The following is a 25611-nucleotide window of genomic DNA, read 5'->3' on the forward strand; positions in this document are numbered from 1 at the left end:
TTGATCACTAATTTGGCTCCTGAACCACTGAGGTCTGAAAATCACTGCTTTTAGCCCATCTATAATAATTTGCAGTGCCTAAACTTCCTGCTGATTCAGGTTTTCCCTGTAGGGCTCCTGAAGGCTAGACTGATCTTGAGTGAGGCTTGGGACAGTCAGTGAAAGAGGGCACGGTTTGAAACAGTGTAAGGTCACTGGGTAGCTAAAGAGTACTCTCTAGTGGTTGACTTGGGGTAGTGAAAGAAGTTTAAAGCAAAGGATGAGGTGTTAAGAAGAGATAAAGAGTTTGGCTGGAAATCTAGATAAAAGAAAAATCCAGAAAAAAAATCAAATGTGAAGTTCATATCTGGAGTCTTCTAGGGAATTAACTTAATCATACTAGAAGGGTTTTAAAATCTAATTCTACATAGGCTGGTTGTTTTGCTTATTGTTGCAGTGCAGTATTCAGAGTGACATCCTTCTGTTGATGTGTTAAACTAAAGTTCCTTCTGTGTGTCTGATGGAAGTTAAAAATTCCTTGGCTCTTTCTGAATAGTGTTGCCAGGTGTCTGTTTTTCGACCAGAATACCCGGTCAAAAAGGGACCCTGGCAATGCTGGCCGGGCCATTAAAAGTCCGGTCGACGGTGCAGTGGGGCTAAGGCAGGCTCCCTACCTGGCTCCGCGCGGCTCCCCGGAAGTGGCGATATGTCCCTCATCTCCTAGGCAGAGGCATAGCCATGGAGGCTCCGCGCACTGCCCCCATCCTGAGTGTCAGTTCCACAGCTCCCATTAGCTATGGTTCCCAGCGAATGGGAGCTGCAGGGGCAGTTCCTGTAGGCGGAGGCACCGCACAGAGCTGCCTGACTGCGCCTCCGCCTCGGAGCCAAGAGACATGTCGCCGCTTCTGGGGAACTGCCCGAGGTAAGTGCCACTTGGAGCCCTCACCCCGAACTCCCTCCCATGCTCCAACCTCCTGCCCCAGCCCATAGCCCCCTCCCGCACCATATCCCTGCCCCAACTCAGAACCCCCTCCTGCCCCTGAACCCCCTGCCCCAGGCCAGAGCCCCCTCCTCAACTCCAAACCCCTCATCCTCGGCCCAATCCCAGAGCCCATACCCCAGACGGAGCCCTCACCGCCCTGCACCTCAATCCTCTGCCCCAGAGCTCCCTCCCGCACCCTGAACCCCTCATTTCTGGCCCCCTCCCGGAGCCCTCACCCCCGCCCACATCCCAACCCTCTGCCCCAGACCGGTGAAAATGAGCGAGTGAGCGACAGAGGGAGGGGGGAATGCAGTGAGCAGAGGCGGGGCCTCAGGGAAGGGGTGGGGCAGGAGCGGAGCCTTGGGGCAGGGCAGGGCAAGGATGTTCGGTTTTGTGCAATTAGAAAGTTAGCAACCCTATTTCTGAAAAGAATAATGTGACTCTTGTGTCCTGGTCAATATTTGTTCCATTATTTTACTGATACAGTAATTGCGAGGATCACTCTCTTCTGAAGATCTGTACCATGCTGTTTTTTCCCTCTAATCATAGAATCATAGAATGTCAGGGTTGGAAGGGACCTCAGGAAGTCATCTAGTCCAACCCCCTGCTCAAAGCAGGACCAATCCCCAACTAAATCATCCCAGCCAGGGCTTTGTCAAGCCTGACCTTAAAAACTTCTAAGGAAAGAGATTCCACCACCTCCCTGGGTAACACATTCCAGTGTTTCACCACCCTCTTAGTGAAAAAGTTTTTCCTAATATCCAACCTAAACCTCCTCCATTGCAACTTGAGACCATTACTCCTCGTTCTGTCATCTGCTACCACTGAGAACAGTCTAGATCCATCCTCTTTGGAACCCCCTTTCAGGTAGTTGAAAGCAGCTATCAAATCCCCCCTCATTCTTCTCTTCTGCAGACTAAACAATCCCAGTTCCCTCAGCGTCTCCTCATAAGTCATGTGTTCCAGTCCCCTAATCATTTTTGTTGCCCTCTGCTGGATGCTTTCCAGTTTTTCCACATCCTTCTTGTAGTGTGGGGCCCAAAACTGGACACAGTACTCCAGATGAGGCCTCACCAATGTTGAATAGAGGGGAACGATCACGTCCCTCGATCTGCTGGCGATGCCCCTACTTATACATCCCAAAATGACATTGGCCTTCTTGGCAACAAGGGCACACTGTTGACGCATATTCAGCTTCTCATCCACTGTAACCCCTAGGTCCTTATCTGCAGAACTGCTGCCTAGCCATTCGGTCCCTAGTCTGTAGCGGTGCATGAGATTCTTCCATCCTAAGTACAGGACTCTGCAGTTGTCCTTATTGAACCTCATCAGATTTCTTTTGGCCCAATCCTCTAATTTGTCTAGGGCCCTCTGTATCCTATTCCTACCCTCCAGCGTATCTACCTCTCCTCCCAGTTTAGTATCATCCGCAAACTTGTTGAGGATGCAATCCATACCATCCTCCAGATCATTAATGAAGATATTGAACAAAACCGGCCCCAGGACCGACCCTTGGGGCACTCCACTTGATACCAGCTGCCAATTAGACATGGAGCCATTGATCACTACCCGTTGAGCCCGACAATCTAGCCAGCTTTCTATCCGCCTTATAGTGCATTCATCCAGCCCATACTTCTTTAACTTGCTGGCAAGAATACTGTGAGAGACCGTGTCAAAAGCTTTGCTAAAGTCAAGGAAGAACACATCCACTGCTTTCCGTTCATCCACAGAGCCAGTTATCTCGTCATAGAAGGCAATTAGATTAGTCAGGCATGACTTGTCCTTGGTGAATCCATGCTGACTGTTCCTGATCACTTTCCTCTCATGTAAGTGCTTCAGGATTGATTCCTTGAGGACCTGCTCCATGATTTTTCTGGGGACTGAGGTGAGGCTGACTGGCCTGTAGTTCCCAGGATCCTCCTCCTTCCCTTTTTTAAAGATGGGCACTAGATTAGCCTCTTTCCAGTCATCCAGGACCTCCCCCGATCACCATGAGTTTTCAAAGATAATGGCCAATGGCTCTGCAATCACATCCGCCAACTCCTTTAGCACTCTCGGATGCAGCGCATCCGGCCCCATGGACTTGTGCTCATCCAGCTTTTCTAAATAGTCCCGAACCACTTCTTTCTCCACAGAGAGCTGGTCACCTCCTTCCCTTGCTGTGCTGCCCAGTGCAGTAGTCTGGGAGCTGACCTTGTTCGTGAAGACAGAGGCAAAAAAATCATTGAGTACATTAGCTTTTTCCACATCTTCTGTCACTAGGTTGCCTCCCTCATTCAGTAAGGGGCCCACACTTTCCTTGGCTTTCTTCTTGTTGCTAACATACCTGAAGAAACCCTTCTTGTTACTCTTGACATCTCTTGCTAGCTGCAACTCCAGGTGTGAGTTCTGCTACCTTGCCCCCACTTCCCCCCCCCCCCAAGTTTTCAATGACTTTGAAACAGACAAGGGACAAAATAGGTTAAAGGGTCATCCCTGATTAAAAAAAAAAACATTTCTGTACATGTACATTAGATACACTCAGGAAGTTCTTAACCGGGATGTGACTGGATCTCAGAACTGTAAAAGGTAACTGTATCTGACGGGAGTGGTTTTGGAGGAAGTCGGGGAAAATTAATTCAATTTTATTGACTGAACAGGGAAATCAGAACAAAGTGTAGTCCATTTTACTCTGCTTATTTTAATTGGGAACAGTAAAAGCTATCTTTCACTGTGTAATACAGTGTGATGATCTGTCTTTCACGCAGTGGAAAAAAGGTATTGTTAACAAAGTGAAAATGATCTCTGATTTTAAACATGGTTAATATGGCAGTTATATAATTTTTTCAGAAAAGAAAACTTCATCGGTCTTTGTGTATCCAGCCTTTTGCAAAGCAGACAATTGAGTTTAACCATTAACAGTGTGAGGTCAGACAGAAATGAAAGTGGAACTCTTAGTTCTAACAAGTGCATAACAATACCATTTAATTACCCTCCAATGACTTTTACTGTGTGTTTTAGTTCCAAAGAGTGGTACCATTAAAGTTTTGTGAGCTTAATTCAGTATACAGGATTATTGGTGTAAGGTGACTGGTTGCACTGGCAGAGGGGAAAGGATTCGGAATGGGTGGTGGACTTGATCAGCCAAATACATGTCTTTGAAATCAGTACCATAAAACAAGAGAGGAATAAAGTAATGCCCTGGACATTGTTCCCAGAAATTCACAAAATTAAACGAAGAATAAGCTTGAGTTGTTTATACATGTCAGGGTCTTAGTGATTAAATATCTGTAGCCATCTATCACTCTTGAAGAATGGTTTCTTCATTTGGTTTTTTTACAGTACTTGCATTTTAAGAAAATACCTGGAATTCCCAGTTTAACTTTTTTATTCAACTTTTTCATTTTGTATATTCTTCTACAAATATTTCTGTTTGGGTGCAGGTGTAAATCTGGGGACTCTTTGCAAGGATTGTATTGCAGTAAAGTGAATTAATCACAGTTATTCTTATCTGAGTTTATGGGGTGTTTGCCAGGCAATTCATATTAAAACTTAGGAGAGTTGGGCAGATGTATACCAATACTTCAGTATCTGACTAGTCCTCAGGTAAAACATCACCGTCTTATTAATAGAGAACATTCCACAATTAGTTTGTGATAGTAATAGGGACATACTGTGTTCTTAGAGATGACAATGTAACGGGGCTATGAAAGCTTTTATCTTACAAAACCTTATAATATATATGTATGTAAAATAGACATTCAGCAGGGGAGGCTGGGAAAGAGCAATTACACAACATGGGGGGGATAAACAAGATATTTTCATTATCTGGGATTGACAAATGTAGCTTACAAGTGATAGAGTAAAGACCAGCGACTTAGTTATGCCTGGTCATCCTTAGTGACTGAAAATAATGTGCTCCTTTTATTGTCCCCTCCCCCTCCCACACTCTCCCCATGTGTTTTATTTATGCCTCAATCAGCTCTGGCTCTGTAATTCATACAGTAGCACTTCCGAGACAGGGAGGAAGGAGAGAGTATTGCTCTGAAGACTAAAGTGCAGCTGCCAGGTTGTCATTCTCATAAATGCAACCACTGTGTCAACAGCAGAGCAGCCAGCTCACCACTCTCCAGAAACTCTTCCCTCCCACTTGCCCTTAAGGGTCTCTTTTTCACACTGCACGAGGTACATTTCTAAAGGCAGCTTGGATTTGCAAAGCTGACAATTGTCAGTGCATGCTCTTGTGGGCAAGTTGACCGTGGTATGGGCTATAGTCTGGTCAGAAGGCCCAGGTTCTCGAAGGAAAAAAAAAAGAGGAATAGACATTAATAGAACAAGTGAGATGATGCTCAGCAAATTGAATTGAGTGCTGTAACCCAGCCTTCTTGTTCATTCTGTAAATGGTAGGTGAACGTAAGAACATAAGAAGGGCCATACTGGGTCAGACCAAAGGTCCAGCCAGCCCAGTATCCTGTCTACCGACAGTGGCCAATGCCAGGTGCCCCAGAGGGAGTGAACCTAACAGGTAATGATCAGTGATCTCTCTCCTGCCATCCATCTCCACTCTCTGACAAACAGAGGCTAGGGACACCATTCCTTACCCATCCTGGCTAATAGCCATTAATGGACTTCGCCTCCATGAATTTATCCAGTTCTCTTTTAAACCCTGTTATAGTCCTAGCCTTCACAACCTCCTCAGGCCAGGAGTTCCACAGGTTGACTGTGCGCTGAGTGAAGAACTTCCTTTTATTTGTTTTAAACCTGCTCCCCACTAATTTCATTTGGTGGCCCCTAGTTCTTATATTATGGGAACAAGTAAATAACTTTTCCTTATTCACTTTCTCCACACCACTCATGATTTTATAGACCTCTATCATATTCCCCCTTAGTCTCCTCTTTTTCAAGCTGAAAAGTCCTAGCCTCTTTAATCTCCCCTCATATGGGACCCTTTCCAAACCCCTAAGGAGTTAAGTTGATGGAAGCCATCTTGCATCGCCCTAGTCATGCATTTGTCTACACTTAAATTTGTCTTCCCCTAAAGTATGTGCCCTGTAACGGCGACACAGGAACACCACCTCCCCGAATGGTGATTAGCCATGGTCGATGTACTGAGGTCAACATGACGTGAGTGTAGATGCTGCTTTACCTATGTTGACCCTAACAGTCCTCCACCAGACATCCCACAGTGCCTGACACTGACTGCTCTGGTCACAATTGTGAACTCCACTGCCCAGGGGTTATAGAGGCCGGAAGCTACCCCGCCTCCCTTTAAAACCCCCCATACTGTTTGCTTGTGCAAGCTTACCACGTGGTCCAGATTGCTCTTTATCAATCTAAATGGCAAACCAACATTGAATGTGTGTGTTTCTAGTAGGGTGCTACAGGGATCGATTCTTGGCTCTCTGTTATTTAACACTTATCAGTGACCTGGAAGAAAACATAAAAACATCACTGATAATGTTTACAGATGAGACAAAAATTTGGGGAGGGGTAAATAATGAAGAGGACAGATCAGCGATCTGGATTGCATGGTAAAATGGGCACAAGCAAACAATATGCATTTTAATGCAGCTAAATGTAAATCTATGCATCTAGGAATAAAGAATACAGGCCATACTTACAGGATAGGGACTCTATCCTGGGGAGCATTGACTCTGAAAAAGATTTGGGGGTATTGGTAGATAATCAGCTGAATATGAGCTCCCAGTTTGATTTAGTGGCTAAAGGGTTAATGCAATCCTGTGATGCATAAACAGGAATCTCAAGCAGGAACAGGGAGGTTATTTTACCTCGGTATTTGGCACTGGTGCAACCACTGCTGGAATCCCATGTCCAGTTCTGGTTACCACAATTCAAGAAGGATATTGATAAATTGGAGAGGGTTCAGAGAAGAGCCATCAGAAAGATGAAAGGACTGGAAAACATGCCTTATAGTGATAGCTTGAGCTCCTTGAGTCTATCTACCTTAAAAAAGAGAAGGTTTAGGGGTGACTTGATTGCATTCTGATCACATGGGAACAAATAATTAATAATGGGCTCTTCAGTCTAGCAGAGAAAGGTATGACATGATCCAATGGCTGCAAGTTGAAGCTAGACAAATTCAGAATGGAAATAAGGCATAAAGTTTTACAAGTGAGAGCAATTAACCCTTGGAACAACTTCCTAAGAGTTGCAGTGGATTCTCCATCGCTAACAGTTTTTAAATCAAAATTGGACGTTTTTCTAAAAGCTCTGATCTAGGAAATATTTTGGGGAAGTTCTGTGGCCTGTGTTATACAAGAGATCAGATTCAATCACAGTGGTCCCTTCTGATACTGGAATCTGTGAAAATCTACTAAATGAGGGGTTTTATAATGGACTTCAAAATCAGTATAATTTCCTAGTATAATTTCTTTTTTTTTCTTTTTCTTTTTTTCCCCCTGGCTGGCTTCAAACCGAGGTAGTTCTGATTTACATACTGCTAAATCTGGTGTTAGACTGAAAGCCTACATGCTGTTTATATTTGTTTAACATAGGACGCAGGCACAAAGGTATGCTGATAGCCAAGGCAAATTTGGGATATAGCATATATCTTTTGTTGACATCTAGTCTGGAGACATACAGTTACAGTTTATAATAGTCACATTTATAAGTGTACAGTTCCTCTTCTTCACCAGTAGTGAAAATAGTCAAAATTTTCCATATTGGAAGAGAACAGGCCTCATTTCTTCGAACTCCTTCCTGTAGGCGGGTGGGAATATCTTCGGAGCCATCATGTTGCTGCGGATGTGGAAAACTGAAGAGGTTCACTTGATCGCTCTAGAGTCCGGACTGGTACAGAGACTTCCTGTGTTCTGTTTATCAAGGCTAGCATTAGCATTCTGCCTTTCTTGTTTGCTTATTTGACTGCTAAGTTTCTACAGAAAAGAATCCCAATAACTATTGAATTGAAAGTGGTTGAGATGAACTCAGACTGCCATGGCTGTTTTAAAGAGGGATGCTTGAAGTTATAAATCCTCCCAAAGCTTATACTATCCATCGGTGGTTGTAAATCCTTGAAGTTGCTCCCCTCAGATTCCGTGTTTATAAAGGAAAATAACCGAAAGTCTTTCAGCAGCCAAGGCAGTAACGTTTTCCAGTAAGCAGGTTTTGATAGCTTTTGTTTTAATACCCAACACCGTGTGTGGTTCAAAGTTAAGACATAACAATCTTAAATCAGATATTGTCAGATAGCAATTAGCCTCACTCTGCTAGTTACCATCTATGTTTTGATTATGTAACTGATCAGTTTGTTCAAAGGAATGCCTCAAAATGCATGGACCAGCTCCACTTTTTAAATCTGACAGTCATATGTATACATTTTTAATTGTGGTAGTGCCTAAAGAACCCTATCTGGACACAGGGTTCATGGCATTAATGTAGCCAAGAAAAAAGAAAAAATCCCACCCCCCGCAAAAAGAAAAACTCAGACACATTGACTTCACCATGTGAGCTATACAATGCAGAGCCCTGCAGCCATACAAATTGGAATCAACGTGACCATGTATCAAGTACCACGTTGTGATGTAACGAAAAATTGGAATAAGATCTGAAGTATCACGATCAGCTCTGACCCGGGGGGTCGTGATTAAGGCTACATTTTAGTCATGGGTATTTTTAGTAAAAGTCATGGACCATAAATAAAAATTCATGGTCCTTGACCTGTCCATGACTTGTACTATATAGCTTTGACTAAACATTGGGTGATCTGGGGCAGGGGGCAGCCTGGGGGCACTGTGGGTGCTCTGGGGAAGGGGGTGCCGCGGGTGTTCTGGGGGAGGCGGCGACAGCACATGGCCCGGGATCTCCGCTGCTGCTGGGGGAGGGGCAGTCTGCAGCACACAGCCCAGGACCCCAGCTGCTGCTAAGGGGCGCTGAGGGGAGGGGGGGGGGCACGTGGCAGCAGCTGGTGCTGCTGGCCCAGAGATTGGCCGAGCTACTTTAGCGTCCCCCGGGCCAGCCACACTGGCTGTTGCAGAAGTCATGGAGGTCCCGGAAAGTCACGGAATCTGTGACACTCCGTGACAGACTCACAGCCTTAGTAATGATATATGTGACTGAAATTGAACATAGTGTCAGAGACAGATAATGTAGGGACAAATAACCTCTGAGGGCCTCACCTGGGTTGAAGATGGAATAGCCACCAATGTGATTGTTTACACTAGAAATCTGCACAGCATTTGGACTCAGATTTTAAACCTCTAACATTTTGAATAATTCCATTCCAGTGTTTAGGCTTGGGTCCACCTCTAATTTATGGGCTCATTGAAGGGCACTTTGGAAGAGAACGTCTATTCAGCATGCCCTCAAAATATCTGCTTATAAAACAAACCTTTTACTTCGCAGTGACCAGCTCGGTGTTGGTCACTTACAAGTATCTACAAAAAATGCCCCTCGTGGTAACCTGAGTCACATCTGAAGAACTCCTGTCGGTGCTCGAACTCCCAGTTGAACCTCATACCACACATAATAGGTCCATGGAATCATTCTCCTGTATGTCTGCATGGTCTCTGGATTGTGTTATCTTGAGGGTTCCTCCCTAAGAGCTGAATGTTGCTTTAAGCAGTTCACAATACTTATACTAGCTCTGTGTTGTTCTCTTGATAAACACCTTTGAGAGAAGTTTAAAATATTTAAAATCCTGACTCTGTCTTCATGCTAAAAAAAGCTCCCTAGAAGTCAGGCTGACATTATTTAACACAGAGATTTAAATGTAATATCATTCTGCCTGAGATAAGTTTGTTTTGAGTCTAGTAAGAGGCCCTTGGTTATAAAGATTGAGAAGAGAGAGATTTGAATCGAGCATCTGGGATAATGAAAGAAAAAAATGCCTTTTTCTCTCCCTCATAAAAACACTTTTTTTAAAATAGAGCAAGTGAAGTTTTACTGCTGATGCTATAACTTTGGCCACAAGCCCAGTCGGAATTACTTGTATCACTTTTACCAACTTATGACTATAAGGCCTAAAGCTATTGACTTCGCATTGCAGTTATTTGAAGAGAAATGTCACACACTGGTCAATCCTGGCATATGAACAACTTTAAGTGGAGCACCAGTATATCTCAAAGAAATATTTATAGAAAGAAATGGAGAACTAGGCTTTCAGGATGTTTTGCAGCTTAGTAACTGTTAAGTAGCTGGAGACTAAGATACATATTACTCAACTGTTTTGGCTTTCTTAGCTGTGTAGGAATGATGATGAACAAGCTTTCAGAATCAGTTAGCATCTCTCTGCAGCAGTTTCTATCCCAATGCACTGAGAACAGCATCACTCGCTGATAATAAGGAGCCTCATTCCAATTATTGTCTTAGAGCAGTATTTCTCAAACTGGGAGTCCCGGCCCAAATGAAGCCCACAAGGCTATTGGAGGGGAGTCACAGTATTGCTACTCTTACGTCTGCATTGCCTTCAGAGCTGGGCGACCAGAGAGCACCAGCAGCTGCACAGAAGTAAGGGTGGCCTGGGATAGGGGAGGAGGGTCATCACAGCCTCAAGTATTTTCGAAGGGGGGCCCAGCAAAAAAAAGTTTGAGAATCCTTGTCTTAGAGGGCTCTGAAAGCTGCTGAAATTTATGTGTGTGTCCTGATCAGCTGAAATACCCGTCCATCAACTTTTACTCTCACTTTTGTGGTTATCTTAATTTAGAGAGTTGTTAAAATTAGATTTCAGATGTGAAACACCTATTTGGTTTCCCCCCTCCCGCCCCACCCAGTAATAATATTCATAGCTGCATAAAAGTAAAGAAGGATCTTCAGAAGTTAATAAATGCCAGTTGTCCCAAGCCTGCCTCATTAGGCACAGGTAACTAGTCTGAGCTATAAACAAGTAGTCCTGTCTTTCAGTTATTGTCTCATTGGAAACAGTCTTAGTGGTAATTAGAGCAACATGACTCTTAAGCCGCATTATGTCTTGCACTTGAAATGTGCGAAAGCAGGTCCCTCAAGAAGGGATTTAAATTCAGTGGGGGAAAATACTACCTGCTGCCTGACTAACCTAGTTGTGTGCCCCATAGTAACAGTAAGCTGCAGTTTGATTCAATTCTCATCAATGACATTCTGCTAATGCCCCACTTACGAGGCCACTCTGCTATCTTCCCATACTAATAGAGATGTGGGCCATCCTCTAGAGTGATACGGTAAGATATAGGATGTAACATGCATGAACTGAAACAAAGCCCAGTAATCTAAAACTTCTCCATGTACTCAGCCCTAATACCGCTCTCCTCCTGGGGTGTCCTGCCTTCTTTAAAAATTAATTCTGATGAGCTACAGCTTAGTTTTCTCCTTTGTACGTAGTCTCCTCTCCCCTTTCTGGTTGTTCCCATCTGTCATTCCTTATTTAACCACTGTAATCCCTTCTTAGCTGCTTCTAGAATACGACATGTCCCCATTGTATCTTGAGCCTTGTCCATTTCTGGTTCCCTGCAGCTCTCCGATACCCCACTCTGTCCACTGTCACCTTCCTTCTTTTGTTGGATGACGGGCAATTTCCATTCATTCTGATCCATAGGCTGTTAGTAAGTTTCCACTCTACACGTGGGATGAGCCTGCATTGGCGGGGGGGGAGACAGAGGCAGCAATAAGGAAATGGTTGCTGTGAAAGTGTGCTGAGGTGGGTGCCCTGCTCAAAAATTCACTGCCCTAGCAGCTGTCATTAAAGGAGCTTCACCCCCTCCAAAGGGTTTTTCTAGTTTCTGTTGCAGTAACATTTGAAAGCAGGTTCGTTCAGATAGCACCTGGCTGTGATAGTGTTGCCCTTTTCATGTTAATAGATGTCACTGATGAATCAGTGGAAAACATTCAGAACCTTTTTGTTAAAGTGTGCAGTGTAGATCCAGCAGCTTACTGCAAACAATAATAGGAGAAGGCACGCTCCTTTCAATAGCTATTAAATAATTGGCTGGAAATTGCCATCGCCACATGCTTGGCCTGCCAGAAAATTAAACCCTCCAAGACAAGGGACACGTTTAGAAGGCTCTAATCCTTCTGCATATTAAATCGTATATGTCTGTATTTCCTATATCTGATATGTTTCTATGCTTTTTGGCATGTTGAGCCTGTCTTTGAAGTGCCCGAGTCATTTCTTCTGAAGTCGCTTTGATGTGCTTATCACCCTGCTATGTTGGGGAAACAGTGGTCTAGTAGTCTAACCATGTGACTGGGAGTCAGGAGAGTTGGGTTCTGGCCTGAGTCACTGTGTAAGTCTTTTAGCCATTCTTTGCCTCAGTTTCCCCATCTACAGCATAGTTAAACATTACTGGTCCCATTTGTGTAAAATGCTTTGAGATCTGCACTATATCATTAATTTACAGAACCAAAGGCAAGCTCGGCACTTTGCAGTATAGATAAGACCTGGTCTCTGCTCTGAAGGTTTCTGTCTAATGTCAGACGTGATGCAACAAAGCAGGTGGGGAATTTAACAAAATAGCAGTGCCGAGTTTTGTAAGAAGAACAGAATGGGCATCAGTAATAATACATGGATATTCAGCAAAGGCTAGTACACAGCATGGTACAATAAATAAAACGATGTCACAATGTGTGTGGAATATTATCTATTATTTGTGTAGTATCTTGATTATTAAAAACATCTGCATCATGCCATCTAGAAAGGGTGATGATTGCTCAGCAGACACATGGTGGAAGTGATGGAGAGGGAGTGGAGAGCTGTTGTGTCTTCAGTTAGAGTGGTATCTCTTCCTTGGTATAGTATTTGCCTGTTAAGGGTTTTGCTGGGTCCATTCCGAAGTTGGATTCGCATTGAGCAGTGGTGTTCAGGCGCTCTTGCCTTAAGGCCTTTCCTCTGATACAGATCTGGTCATAGTTATTGCACCCACGAACAACCCTTCGTCTTTTTAGTTTCTAACTCAGCCTATTCTGCTCTGAGACAACCAACAAAATAAAAGCAGCAACGCCCGATAAATTACAGTGCTGGCAGAACTTAACTTTAATGTCACGTCGAGGGCACTGGGCACCTATTTTTAGATCAGTTCTAGACTAGCCAAGTTTGCTTTATCAAATCTAAAAAGAATGTTGTCTGGTATGAAGCAGCAGGCTGAGAGGATATATGGAATAGTGCATTGTTCTAAAGATTAGTATTAATGCACAGGTACAGCAGTAAAACTCATCTTAACAACATGGGTCCACACAAGTGGATTGATTAGATTAGACATAATGATAGAAGGGCTGGGTCCTTTTGTCAGTGTCCCCCTTTAATTGCTAATCCACAATTGCTTTTAAAAGTGCATTCAAATACTTAGCTATACCCAGGTTAACCAAAGCTTTATCTCCCAGGTTTGTACTTTGTTGTTGGGTTCTCCTAATCTGGAATCCCATGAAGAGTCTTCAGCCTCTAGCAAAGGCCATTTCTAGCTGGCACTCAGAGCACTGACTTTTTACGTGTAAAGGGGCTGTGTTAATTGCAATACAGTCCTTGCAAAGCTGTCCCCCATCTTCTAAAATGCAGTAAAGAGACTCCTGATTTAATGAACTTCTGATCATTTTTCTGCTGTATATTTGTATGTGCTCTCCTCCCCCCAAGACCGGCAATAAATTAGAATTGTACTTGTACTGCTTTGAGTCAAATTTTAAACTGGATTCTTTTACAACCATTATAGTTATTGTACTGTGTGTTACAGTTGTTAGGTCAAAGATAATTTCAGTTTGCAATGTAATGAATGTTCTTCAAAAGTATGTGACCACAGTAAAATACAGTGAATCAAACCCTATTTTGATTTGAAAAAGATCAGGCATGTGTATCCTAATCTCTCATTGAAATAAGACTTTATCCTTTTACCTATTCTGTTTTAGAATCCTGGATTAGTATTTCTTCTAGTGAATGTTATTTTGTCCCTACAGGTCTTCGCTGTAACCCAGAGACAGAAAAAACAGAACAGTGATTAGGAAATATTGACCTGCTAGCCTTAAAATATTATATTTATATGAGTAGAATACTCTGTACTTGCTAATGAATCTTCGTGAATTCTACCATGATTTTGAGTTTTCAGTTGTACCCTGAAGCTCTAATCCATGGTAATTGTCATAGAAACTGTCTATTGTAGTGTCTATATTTATCTTGTTCTCAAAAATGTTTCCTATAGGTAATAACCTTGATGCTATCCATGACATAACTGTGGCATACCCTCAAAACATTCCGCAAACAGAGAAGCACCTTCTGAATGGAAACTTCCCAAAGGAGATACATTTTCATGTCCGTAGGTATCCAGTACGGACTCTGCCAACTTCCAGGGAAGAGCTGCAGCTCTGGTGCCAGAAGCGTTGGGAAGAGAAAGAAGAGAGACTCCAGTTGTTCTACGAAGGTGAAAAGTACTTTGATGTAACAGGGCGAAGCATAATTCCACCTTGTAAATCTGAGCTCAGGGTCCTAGTGGTTAAATGCATCTCGCTTCTGTACTGGACATTGTTCACACTAGCTATGTTTGTGTTGCTGTACTTGTACAGCTTTGTGCGATTGTATTGTGTGACTGCAGTTGTCATTTTTGTTGTGCAACAAAAAATATTTGGTGGGCTGGAAATAATTGAACTTGCACGTCATCAATATTTTAATAAACGACAGAATGGATATGGCAGGAAAACAGAATAATAAGTCTAGTGCTGTTATAGGAGAAGGAGGTAAAGGATGTTTTTGAGACTTACCACAGACTTTGTAAACAGGGAAGTGTGTTTGCATGAAAATTGTCTTTTTTTTTTACACTACCGCCATTATTTGTTAAAGGTATTTTGCACTTATTCTGTGAAAAAGAAATATTAGTTACTGCTATGTGTGAAAACTATCGTTTTTATCTTTGAATGTAATTTCTATATTGCTCTTGCAAGCAGCTAGCAACTGCTGCATACTGTAGCTATGAAACAACTTGCTGGATTATTTAACAATCATTACGATGTTAATAAATGTGAGGTACGCTGAACTTTTTAAAACTGCAGATCCAAACTGTTCAGCTAAGGGAGACAGATCTGTGGTTCCTGTACAATCACGTTGGCCTAAACTAAGCACCAGACTTGCTCATTTAGCAACTAACGTGTGCGCACGTGCAGTCCTAACATTTTCACATTTATTTTAAACCCTTTTCCCACACACTTCCCCAAACAGGACTGAGCATACTGCTACCCAACCCAGCGAAAAAGTGAGAAACTAAATGGGGATTCTAACTCGGGTGTGTCATGTTGTGGTGCAGGTAGGGCCATCCACTCTGCCCCACTCTGACTCTAAATTGATTTTTTTGCAAGACCTACATTTCTGGGTTTGGCTCCCTCAGTGTGCTGTATGGCCGTCACCTGTGTAATAGCCCTTACCTCTGGGAGACTTGCACGTACTGTCGTACTTCGAGTTGGTCCTTCTGCTGAAGCAAAACCAGCTGGGGGCATGTTGCATTTGCTAAACAGCGAGCAGATGTTAACAATTTCTCTGTATAGAAGAAACTTGTCTGAAAACAATATATCTTTTTTGGAGAAAGTGAGAGGTCTTTTAGTTGAAGCTGCTACTTTGGCTTTTAAAATGTTTTCTTCGTCGTTTTAATCTTTAATGTCTACAGTAGGAAGACTGCTTTTTTCTGTTTGCACATCAATGTGACCCTCTAAAATTCAGCCAAAGCCACAGCTGGTTATCTACGGTTATATGGCAAGAGAAGTGTCTCAGCCTATTATAGCACAGGACAAGCTACACTATTTCTCTTCCCAAACACAATATCCTTCTTGACTACCCAATCACGTCATTCCTCTTCTACTCAGGCCACTCCTCTGCACAATCTTTCACTGTTTAGACTCTCCCATTGAAAATTTATCCACGGCCCTCTCCTTTTATGTGGCATTGGTGGAAAGTCAGAGAAATCAAAGGTTTTAGGCCTTTCAGACCCTTACAGGGTAGCAGATGCTGGATTTTTTGATGGGGCTGGTTCCTTGTCAGATAATAGGAATAACATTCATGGCAGCAAAGTATATGGAATAAACAATTCCAGCACTTAAATTCCCCTGCCTGACTTTGGCGGTCAACCTCAAAACAATGTATTGCTTTGTATATTCCAGTGCCACAGAACACCCCTTACTTACTAAACTTGCTGCACAAAAGACGTCGAAAATGCTTGTCTATATCAAGGTAGTCTGGCTCACTATGCGGAGTTATATTACTTTGAAATCTAGACATGTGCAATCAAGAGTTTGTTATGTATAAAGCAGAACCACTCAAATATTGGTTCATCATTGCAGACAAATCATTTTTCTTTTAAATCTCAATACTAGGCATGTTCTTCAATGCGTTTGAATCTAGGGCCACTGTTGGATGAAATTGCCTACCTATATTTAACTATCCTTTCCAAGGTGACAGCTGTTTTTAATCCCCGCTCATAGCGACTAATTAGTTATTATGCACAAGTACTTGAAGCCATCTGTTTTACTCCATGAATTTTTTTAAAACCTTTTTTCCTTTCTAAAAATGGCTTCTAATTGAGGCTTAAGTCTCCTAACAAACTTCCTCTTGTTATATTTAGAAATGCATGAATAAATAGCTTGATAGCTGGCATTGCATTGTCATGAATGCAGCAGAAAAGGAAGGTCTTTCTACACTTTGGAGGGGGGCGATGTTTTTAATGCAGTTCTATTCTAGCAAAAATATGGTTGCTGGTTGCATTTACATCCCATCGTTTTCTTTAAGATAACACTCAGTTTTGGTCAACTCCCTGCATTTCCAGCTATCTCATCCTGCAATGGGAAAAAAAAGTCTTTTTTGTCTAATTTAAAGGCTTTTTACCTGTCCAAGGCTTGGGCTCTTCATTCATGCCTGTAATAACGATTGCCTGCTCCTAGAGCCGTAACATAGAGCCCGAGTGAGGATTGCAGAGTGCAGACTTCTCATCATTAACACACAGATCAGCTGCATTCCTTTCTGCCCTTACATGAACTTTGGGATGTCTTAAAGTGAATCAGAAACCTAAGCTGGAGTCTTGTTCGCTCACATTTCTACTACATTTTTTAAGTCTATTTTGTTAGAGTTAAAAACTCTTCAAAATTCTAACATGAAACTGTAATGGATAGTGGCCTTTAAATACATCCCATTGAGGCCAAATCTGTAATATTTCCTTAATGTGGGAACCAACCTCCAAATTGTAACTTGAATTTCTCTCATGTATTCACCATTCTTTTTTTTTTATTATTATTATTTATTTTTATGAAGAGCCACAAGTTTAGTGGCATGTAAATACTACATGTTAGGATTGCCTGACCCAACAACACAGTGCTGCACAAGTTAAGTAAAAACCCCATTTCTCACAGAGTTGAACTCATTTCTGAGGCTGATGTACAAACTTGGAAATTAACCAGAAAGCCACATCTATTTCCAGATCAATTTGAGACGTAAGAAGGAGAGATTGTTTGGAGCCCAGGTAATAAAAAAAGAGAAAGTTGGTAGGAGGCAGGAGAAGCGTTGCTCAATAGATTTGATCAGAAAATGGGGAAAACTCTTTGGGAAAATATTCATTTTCCACTTTTTATTGAAATGTCACTTTTATCTGGCCAACTTCCAAGAGATGTTTTTTTCATTCCACCTTGTTTGTTTAGTTGAAACTCCACACACAAAAACTGCCAGACCGCTCTCTTTTTAACATCTCTTTCCTTTGAAATGTTTCCATTGCTGCTGGATTGGAAGGCTCTGGTGCTCTGGGAATCAAACACACTGATCTTTCAAGGGAAGCATATTGGCAGCAAGAGACCTCTCACTTCATTAGCACAATTTCTCAGAGCTACCGTTCTCTTTCCTCCCAATAGCTATGCCCTGTGCGTTTTACCGTCACTCTACTGGGTTAACATGTCTGTTAGATAATACATTTCTTGAGATAAATGATGTGCTTAACCTGCCTTTAAGGGTGCTTTCATTTTCCTTAGTCAAATGTTTCCTTATCAGAATTATGGGTCTCTTTCTCTTCGCTCAGACAGAAGGTTGAACTGTTCAGTCTATGTTTGTCACCAAGCTCATTCATCAGTCTGAGACTGATCTTTTTTGTGTTGAATGTTAGTAACACAGGAACCATTCGTGGGTCTGTAACGTGTTGTGTTGATCATACTAAACGTAGTCTGTAGTTCTGTGCACTACACCAATCTCAGATGTTTCCAAAAAGGAATCTGTGTTTTTATAGCTTCATTTTATAAGTACGTTGTATGAAAACAAACACTAGGATAGAACAAATCTACAGAATAGCCTTAGTTTTCAAAGTCCACCGATACGTTAGAATGTTTTAGCCATGTATCTGTTACTTTCTGTACAGCAACAATAAAGGCTTAGTGCATTTACATGTTTCATTTAATTGTTTTCTTATGCATAATATCAGTTATATCGGGTGAAAGTATTCCACATACATCTCTAAGGGACAAACCTTCTCTCCAGTCCTACAGCCTTTTATTAATGGAGAGTGATTGCTATTAAGAGCCTCAGTCAATAGGGTATGGCTGTTGAGATATTTAATTATATACCTGTTTAGTTAATAAATATGAAGCGGAGAGAGACACGGTCTCACCTAAAGTCTTCCTTTTAACTTGTTTGTGGAAACCCGACACAAAAGAATACAGAGCATCCCACAAGTACAGCTCCAATTTTTGAGCTTTGTTCCCAGGACTGAGACACCAAAACTGCCAGGAAACAGCTGTGGCCTGGAAGATCATGCTGGCTATCAGCATACAGATAAGCATCTTGTTTCAGATGTATCCTATCCATGAGACTTCAATGTGTTTTCATTATGGGATGTTAAAAGGGTCTGTCTTATTGTTACCAATAGCATCAGGGACAAAAAAAGTCTGCGAAAAGGTTCTAAAATTATTAAAAACCCCATTTTTAATTCATTTTAACTCATAAATTAATTAACTAATTTACCTGTCAATTTTCAGAAAATTAATTCAGTACCCAAAGAGTAAGTGCTCGAGGGGGATGCACTGTGTTCTTCATATAAAACAAAGGGGTTGAATCTCTGTGTCAAGAGCAAAACTCATCCTTAACCACAGACATGACTGGCAATTCCACATTAGAGGAGTCCTGCCCCCTCAAGTAGAAGGAACGAGGACCCTCCTAGCTATTTTAAAAACGGAAAAAATCTAATGACTTGGGACTTTTTGACAGGTTCAGGGCATTCAAATAACTCAACACAAAGCAATTGCTGCTGTACCGTTGAATGGGTTCTCACCTCTGAGAAGACACTGCTACCTCCCTTTCAGCCTAGATTCAGTTTCAGGTAGCATCTTGGGTGCTGTAGATCATCTGCTTCACATGACATTCAAGAAAACTGATGTAGCCCAGGGGTCCCGCTTTCCACAGCCCCAAACCCTTTTTACTTGTTAAAATTCCTTGCTGCTAACCAGTAGCAGGTGAGCCCTTCAGTCCCCAGGAGCATCAGCTCTGACTGAAACTGGTTAGGTCAGACATGTTTCCCAGATGAATTTGTGGATGTCGGTCTCTGCACACAGGAGTTGGTTGCTTCCCGACGAGGGAGGAAAAAATTGGTTCCTATTAGTTGCCCAACCACAGATATGTGCAAGAGTCTGCAGCCAGCTGACTGCTGAGCTCTTACAAAGATGACAGCCAGCCTCCACGTCCATCTCTAACTCGGTTGGAAGGATTGCCTAGATCGTCTGGATGAACAAGCCACTGAGACTGACAACTGCCCTGTATTCTAAGTATCATCAACGGGACTCCAGTAACATTTCTCTTAATTAAAAAAAAACTTTGCCACAGCATTAAATATGAAAAAGGAAACTGACCCTTTCCTTGATTTATTGCAAGGGAATAGGGCATGAGCCAGATGCTTTCTTACCTGTTCTTCTCATGCCTCACTGCTAGCTCAGAATTGTTCCCTACAGTTATGTTCCCATGTACTTTGCACTCTTGTTTTACGTGAGCCACAACTTCCTTGGGAGACTATTCCACTGCCTCATTGATTTCACCGTTAGGAAACCTTGACTAACAATCAGCCTAAATTTTCCTTTAAAAAAAAAATGTAATCCTTAGCCCTACTTTGTCATTCTTTATACTATGCCAGGAAAGTCTTCTCTCACCTTTGGTCAAGTAGCTGTCAACTGTTATGTTTCTGCTTAGTCAAACTATATATAGAGAGGGCTCAGTGCTGCTGTTATTGAAATCTCTGTCAAAACTCCCAGTAACATCAGTAGGAGTTGGACTAGGCCCTTAATTTTTACATATATTTCCTCATAAGTCAATCTATCCAGCCCCTACATGTTGTTGTTTTTTCTCATTATCATCCAATGTGTGTGTCTGTCTGTCAGGTGCTGAGGTTCCCAGAACTGCGTGCAATATTCGAAAAGCAACCTCACCAGAACCAATGAAAAAGGGGCTGTCTGACCCACCCAGGATGTGCTACCTCTGCACGGGAGTTGGGAACAGGTGCTAGCAGGCCTGGCACTCCTACAACAAGGATTGCTCACCAACACAGCATCAGGAAGTGAATGCATTTTCTTCCCTTCCTGCCCCGAACCTTGTCCAAGTATGTGTCAGGTTAGTGGGAGCAGATCCTGGGCTGGAGGGAAGTGAGAACATGTGGAGAGACCAGTGCTGAGTGCAACGTTTCTGGCGGCCAGAACCGGCTGGCCTGAATTGCCTTCTCACCTTGTCTGTCAGTGGGGAGGAGAAGAGGGCAAGAGAAAGCTTCCCCTGGTCTGCAAGAAAGAGAAATAACCCCCTGGTCCTTTCGAGGGAAGGACCAGGCAGGACAAAAGCTCCCCACTGCCCTGGCTCCTGCTCCCCATCCCATAGCCATCAGAGGGATACAAAAGCTGCTTTGCTCCAGTGTGTCTCCATGGACAAGAATCCCGAGGGAGGAGGAGAAGAAGGTGGATGGAGCAGGGAGTGAGATGCATTGTGGGGTTAGAAGGAGAAAGCATGAGTGACACTCCCTGTCATGTTCCTCAGTGACCGGACTCTGGAATAACACCCTGAATGATTTTGTTGCCCTTACTTGCCTGCAGTGGTCCTCTCCTTCAGTCACTTTCCCTGCAGATCAGCTAGCAAGAGGAATGCTTGATGATGAGCAAAAAATACTCTGCTGGTTAGAAAAATTATTAACGCAATGAAATAAAGAGATTAATAGTTAGAGCTACTGAAAAAGTGAAGTATGGGGAGGAGGTGAATGAGGTAATCAGCTGCAGGGAAGGACGAAAGGATTCTAATTCTGCATCTGGACTTGATCTTGTCTGCGGTTTTGCTGCTGCTTTTTCAGCCCCAAATTTCATTGGCCTCTTGAGAGGCAGAGAGGTCTAGTAGACTGGGCAGACGCCTGGAAGCCAAGAACCTCCCAAATTCTAATCCCAGTTCTGCAATCAACTGTGTGGCCTTGGACAAGTCGCTTTGACCCTGCTTCAACAGCACATTTAAGCATGTGCATGCTTTTAAGCATGTGCTTTAATGTTTTGCTGCCCAAGGATGGACTTTAACATGTGCTTAAAGTTAAGCACCTGCTGATCTGCCTTGCTTAATTGAGGCCTTAATCACTCTGCCTCAGTTCCACCACACTTCAAATGGGGACAATACCAATTCCAGAAGTGTCATGAGAATTCATTAAAATGTTCAAATGCAGTGAAGATTGGGCAAGGATTCGAATTGTTTGTCTTGGCAGTTCAATTTTTATGCCTAACAATCTAGGCAACGTTCCTTTCTATTTGCTCCTTTCCCCCCATCTTTTGATAGGCAAAAACGTGTTCCTGCCTCTTGTATGCAATGCTTTGCACAGGCAATTGGGGGTGAGAGGAATAAACTTTAGCCCATTACACTGTTCCAATCTGACTTGGGGGAAAAAGTCTGTAAGATGCAATATTAGCAAGATCTGGAAAGAAAATGTCAGGAGGAGAGAAGGCAGGGGGCCTTGCTACCCAGCTCAGTGGAGACAAAAGCAAAGCACTTCATCATTTGCTAGGGTTCCACAAGAACAATGGCCAAACTGGGTGTCTGATTAGGAAAGGCAGATTACAATAGCCTTATTGACAATTACTAGTGTAGATGACAGATAAAAGCAGTACCTTGGCAGGTCATCATTAATTATCCATATACATTTATGTAGCAAGCTTGAAAAAAGGCTTGATGCTCTGGGCTGTATGTTGTCACCATAGACATGTAGACTGGTGTTTCCAAAGGAACCTAAGGGAATTAAGCACCCACTCCCACTGAGATGTCATCGAAAGACCAACTGTACCTAACTTCCCTTTGAAACCTTAGCTGTGGTGTTCATCGCTCAATGACGTGGCAGAGTGCAGCTGTTGTACAAAGTACAGGGGCTAACACTGAACATCTGGTCTGCGAGAGAAACTCTGAGCCAGGCCCTCACAAAGTGTTGCTTTTCTTCTTCTCCCTTCTTGTTATTGTGGCTAAACTCCTTGTACAATTTCAGAGACGGAGTTCCTGTCCCAGTCTTTAGGGAAGAATAATAGTGGGGGAAGAGTGCAGGGGGAAAGGAGAGTCAGTCCCTGAATTGAGAATTAGTCACTGGGAACTAGATAATCTTTATTAGCCTCTCCAGCAAAGCTGTGTCGCAGCTAACTGGGATTAGCAACTCATAAGGATGCAAGGGAAAACCTGACCTCAGGACTGTTCTGACGTCAGAGTCGGCCAATATACTGTACGTGGGTAATAAAGAACAATGAACAAGCGAAGGGATAGTGTGCTATTTCTGCAGCCTTAGCACTACAAGTGGTGAGTTCAGCCGGTCACAAGCTAAGCAGGCTTGGTCACTGCTTGGATGGAGATCTCCAAGCGAAAATCCAGGATGCTGCAGAAAGTGGTGTCAGTGGCCCCCCAAAGAGGCGATATTCCCCCTAAGTCAGTACTGAACAAGTGCCCAAGGGTAGAGTTGGGGAGCACTTGTGATGCTGCCTTTCAGGGAATGTCTACACTGCAGTCGCCGGGTGTAACTGCACCTTGTGTATACCTGACCTAGCTGTACTCTAGCTAGATTATGTCCTGGAGCAGTGATGCTGTGGCAGCGTGCGCTTCCGCATAGGCTAGTCCTGTGGGTAATTACCCAGAGTTCCCAGTGGGCTTGTACAGCCAGATTGTGAGCCACCAAGGCGGCACAGTTGTGTGGTAACACAGCTGCAAATGCCCCAGAGAGAATTCCCCTGGCATAAGGGAAGTCCCCGAGTCATCTATGCCACTTCCAGGACCTGTGCCTCTGGCCCCACCTCCCTCAGCACCGGGGCTAGAGAAGGGGGATGGCAGAGCTCCTCTTCACGAACCCTCCACTGGTGTAACTTAGAGCTGCCTGGCAGCAGCTCTACACAGAGTCAGGGGCAGGGCTGGGCCTTGGAATTTGGGGCACACCCTTTACTTCCACCTCTCTGGTACAGAGAGAGCAAATGCGCCCCATAGACTAAATAGACAGGCCAGAAGTCAAGTGTCTTCCGAATTAGCCACACTATTGCACTCTAGGTGGCTGAGGTTGTTTTCTTTGCAGGAGGCATTAATAAGGTGTTAGGTTCCTGGCTCTGTCACTCACTGTATGAACTGGGACCTCAGCGTCACCATTGGCTCAATGGGGGGTAATGGTACTTCCCTACTTCACAGGGCATTTGTGAGGCTTGCTGGCTTAATGTCAGTCAAGCATTCTGAGATCCCTAGATGAAAAGTGCTCTAGAGGCAGCTACAGTGCCCTCCTGATGCTAGCTGTGTATCTTATGCTTGTCCAAGCTGCCCAGCTTGCCTGTGTGTCTGGAAGTTATTGCAGATCACTTTTAATTTCAGCTGCATTTAAAACCAGGGAGTGAAATCAATCTTGGCCTAGTAGAAATAGACAAAGGGAGGTAGAGGAATTGTATTCCCAAACTCGGGAGAAAGCATTTCACCGAGGAGTTTAGGGAAGAGTGTGGGGAACCCTACAAACAAACAGTGTCTCTGTATGGCACTTGAGCTGTAGTGTTTCCATTTTCCATCTTGATGTCAGTCACCCAGCTTAATCAATCGGCTTATAGTATTCATGGTCTCGTTCCAACATGAGCTCTGCTGCTCCTGCACAGAGCACAAAGATAACGCTGAACCTGGAGTACCGAATTTACTGAGTCATTAATTAGGTAAATATGACAGGAAGTCATAGAAAGTGTAAGGTATTCAAAAAGCCAGCGAGGCTTCACTTCATACCCTTGGCATAGCTACTTCCTATTTGTATTCCCCTGCATGGCACACTCAGCATGGAAGGTGCTTATTAGGCAGGATATTTAATTAAGCGAATCTATATTTATCAAGATCGTATAACACACGCAGATCGAAAGTCAAATACCCGGAAATGGGGAAAATGTTAGTTTCACGCGTTGAATCAGCACAGTGGAGAATTTAAACAGGGGTTTCGCTTCCAGAAGGACATTGCCTAGTGCAGAGAGCAGGGGACTAGATGTCAAGACAACTCTGTGTCCTAGTCCCATCTCTGGTACTGGTACCTGGGGCCATGGAGAGGTCACTTAGGTGCTCAGCAACTCAGAAAAATGAGGCTCTAAACTTCTCTGGGCCTTATTTGGCCCATCTATAAATTGAGGCTAACAAGTCTCTTACATGAATGTTGTGAAGTTTGCTCGATGTTCATAGACGTTAAAGAGGTTAAGACACTGGACTGGGACTCCGGAGCTCTGGGTTAGATTTCTGGCTGTTGCACATACATCTTGTGAGACCCTGGGCAAGCTGATTAGTCTCTTCGTGCAGCAGTTCCCCAACTGTCTAGTCTACTTAGCTTGCAAGCTCTTTAAGGCAGGAGGGTCCTTGCTATTTGTACATCACCCAGCACAATAGGGCTTGTAGACACTACCATTATACAAATAAATACTCATATCAGTGCCTTTGATGAAAGGTGTCATAACTGTGTTTCCATTTCACTTCTAATCAACTTCTCCCTTTGGGGGAAGACAGAATCACAGCTCTTCGCAGGTTCTCCAGGGATGAATTATATGCAGAGGGAGTATTTACCTGTGTACTTTCTGACTGTGACTAAGTGAACCAAGGAGAGAATTCTGTTATATTGTACAATTCTTGGGGGCAGGGCATCCTAGATGGCAAGAGAAAACCATTTAGTATCATCTTGTTTTCTGAAAACAATCAGGTTGCCCATCTACTAAGGCCATGGTAGTTTTTAATATCTCACACCTATATCAACTGATGGCACGCAGGTCTGCAAGAAGAGTGCGAGATTTGCCTAATTCTTAGGAACATAAGTCCCATTCCAGATCAGACTGGTGGTTTCATCTAGTTCCGTGCCCAGTCTCTGACTAGTGGTCAGCACCACAGAAAGGTGCAGCATTGTAGTGACAGGTCTGCTGGAGACACGCGTCTGGTGACACTATCAGTGCCACGGTGCCTGTTGCTCCACATCTCAGTGCAGATCCCCAGAGCAAAGCCTGTAGTCTGCATTTCTTCTGCAGAACACAAGCTGCTAAGAAACCTAAATAGAAATGGGCCACGACTTCCTCTTTAGCCTGTGGTACCACAGGGTATGATTAAGCTTATTTAGGGACCACGACAGCCTTTGATTCATAACAAACATGGACGGACATTGATTAGCGCAATCTGTGCTCCTTTCTCCTAACTTTGTTGACAGGAAACTTTTCATTTTACAGCATCCTATATCTTGGTATGACGTGATCTAGGTAATGCTTTTGGGTGTCTGTCTACGTAC

General features: G+C 43.3%; 1 protein-coding gene across 10 annotated transcripts in view; it reads left to right on the forward strand.

Moving 5' to 3' along the window:
- The window catches only part of LCLAT1 (lysocardiolipin acyltransferase 1), a 205949-nt gene extending 187696 nt beyond the window's left edge, over window positions 1–18253 (forward strand). For all 10 annotated transcript variants that reach the window (XM_073338649.1, XM_073338646.1, XM_073338651.1 and 7 more), the window contains one exon: window positions 14056–18253. In XM_073338649.1, coding sequence (XP_073194750.1) covers window positions 14056–14558 — 503 coding nt within the window. In that variant the 3' untranslated portion in view covers window positions 14559–18253. The remainder of the gene's footprint in view (window positions 1–14055) is intronic.
- Window positions 18254–25611: the final 7358 nt, after the last annotated feature.

The sequence above is a fragment of the Lepidochelys kempii genome, chromosome 3 (genome assembly GCF_965140265.1).
Source record: "Lepidochelys kempii isolate rLepKem1 chromosome 3, rLepKem1.hap2, whole genome shotgun sequence".
Lineage (NCBI taxonomy): Eukaryota > Metazoa > Chordata > Testudines > Cheloniidae > Lepidochelys > Lepidochelys kempii.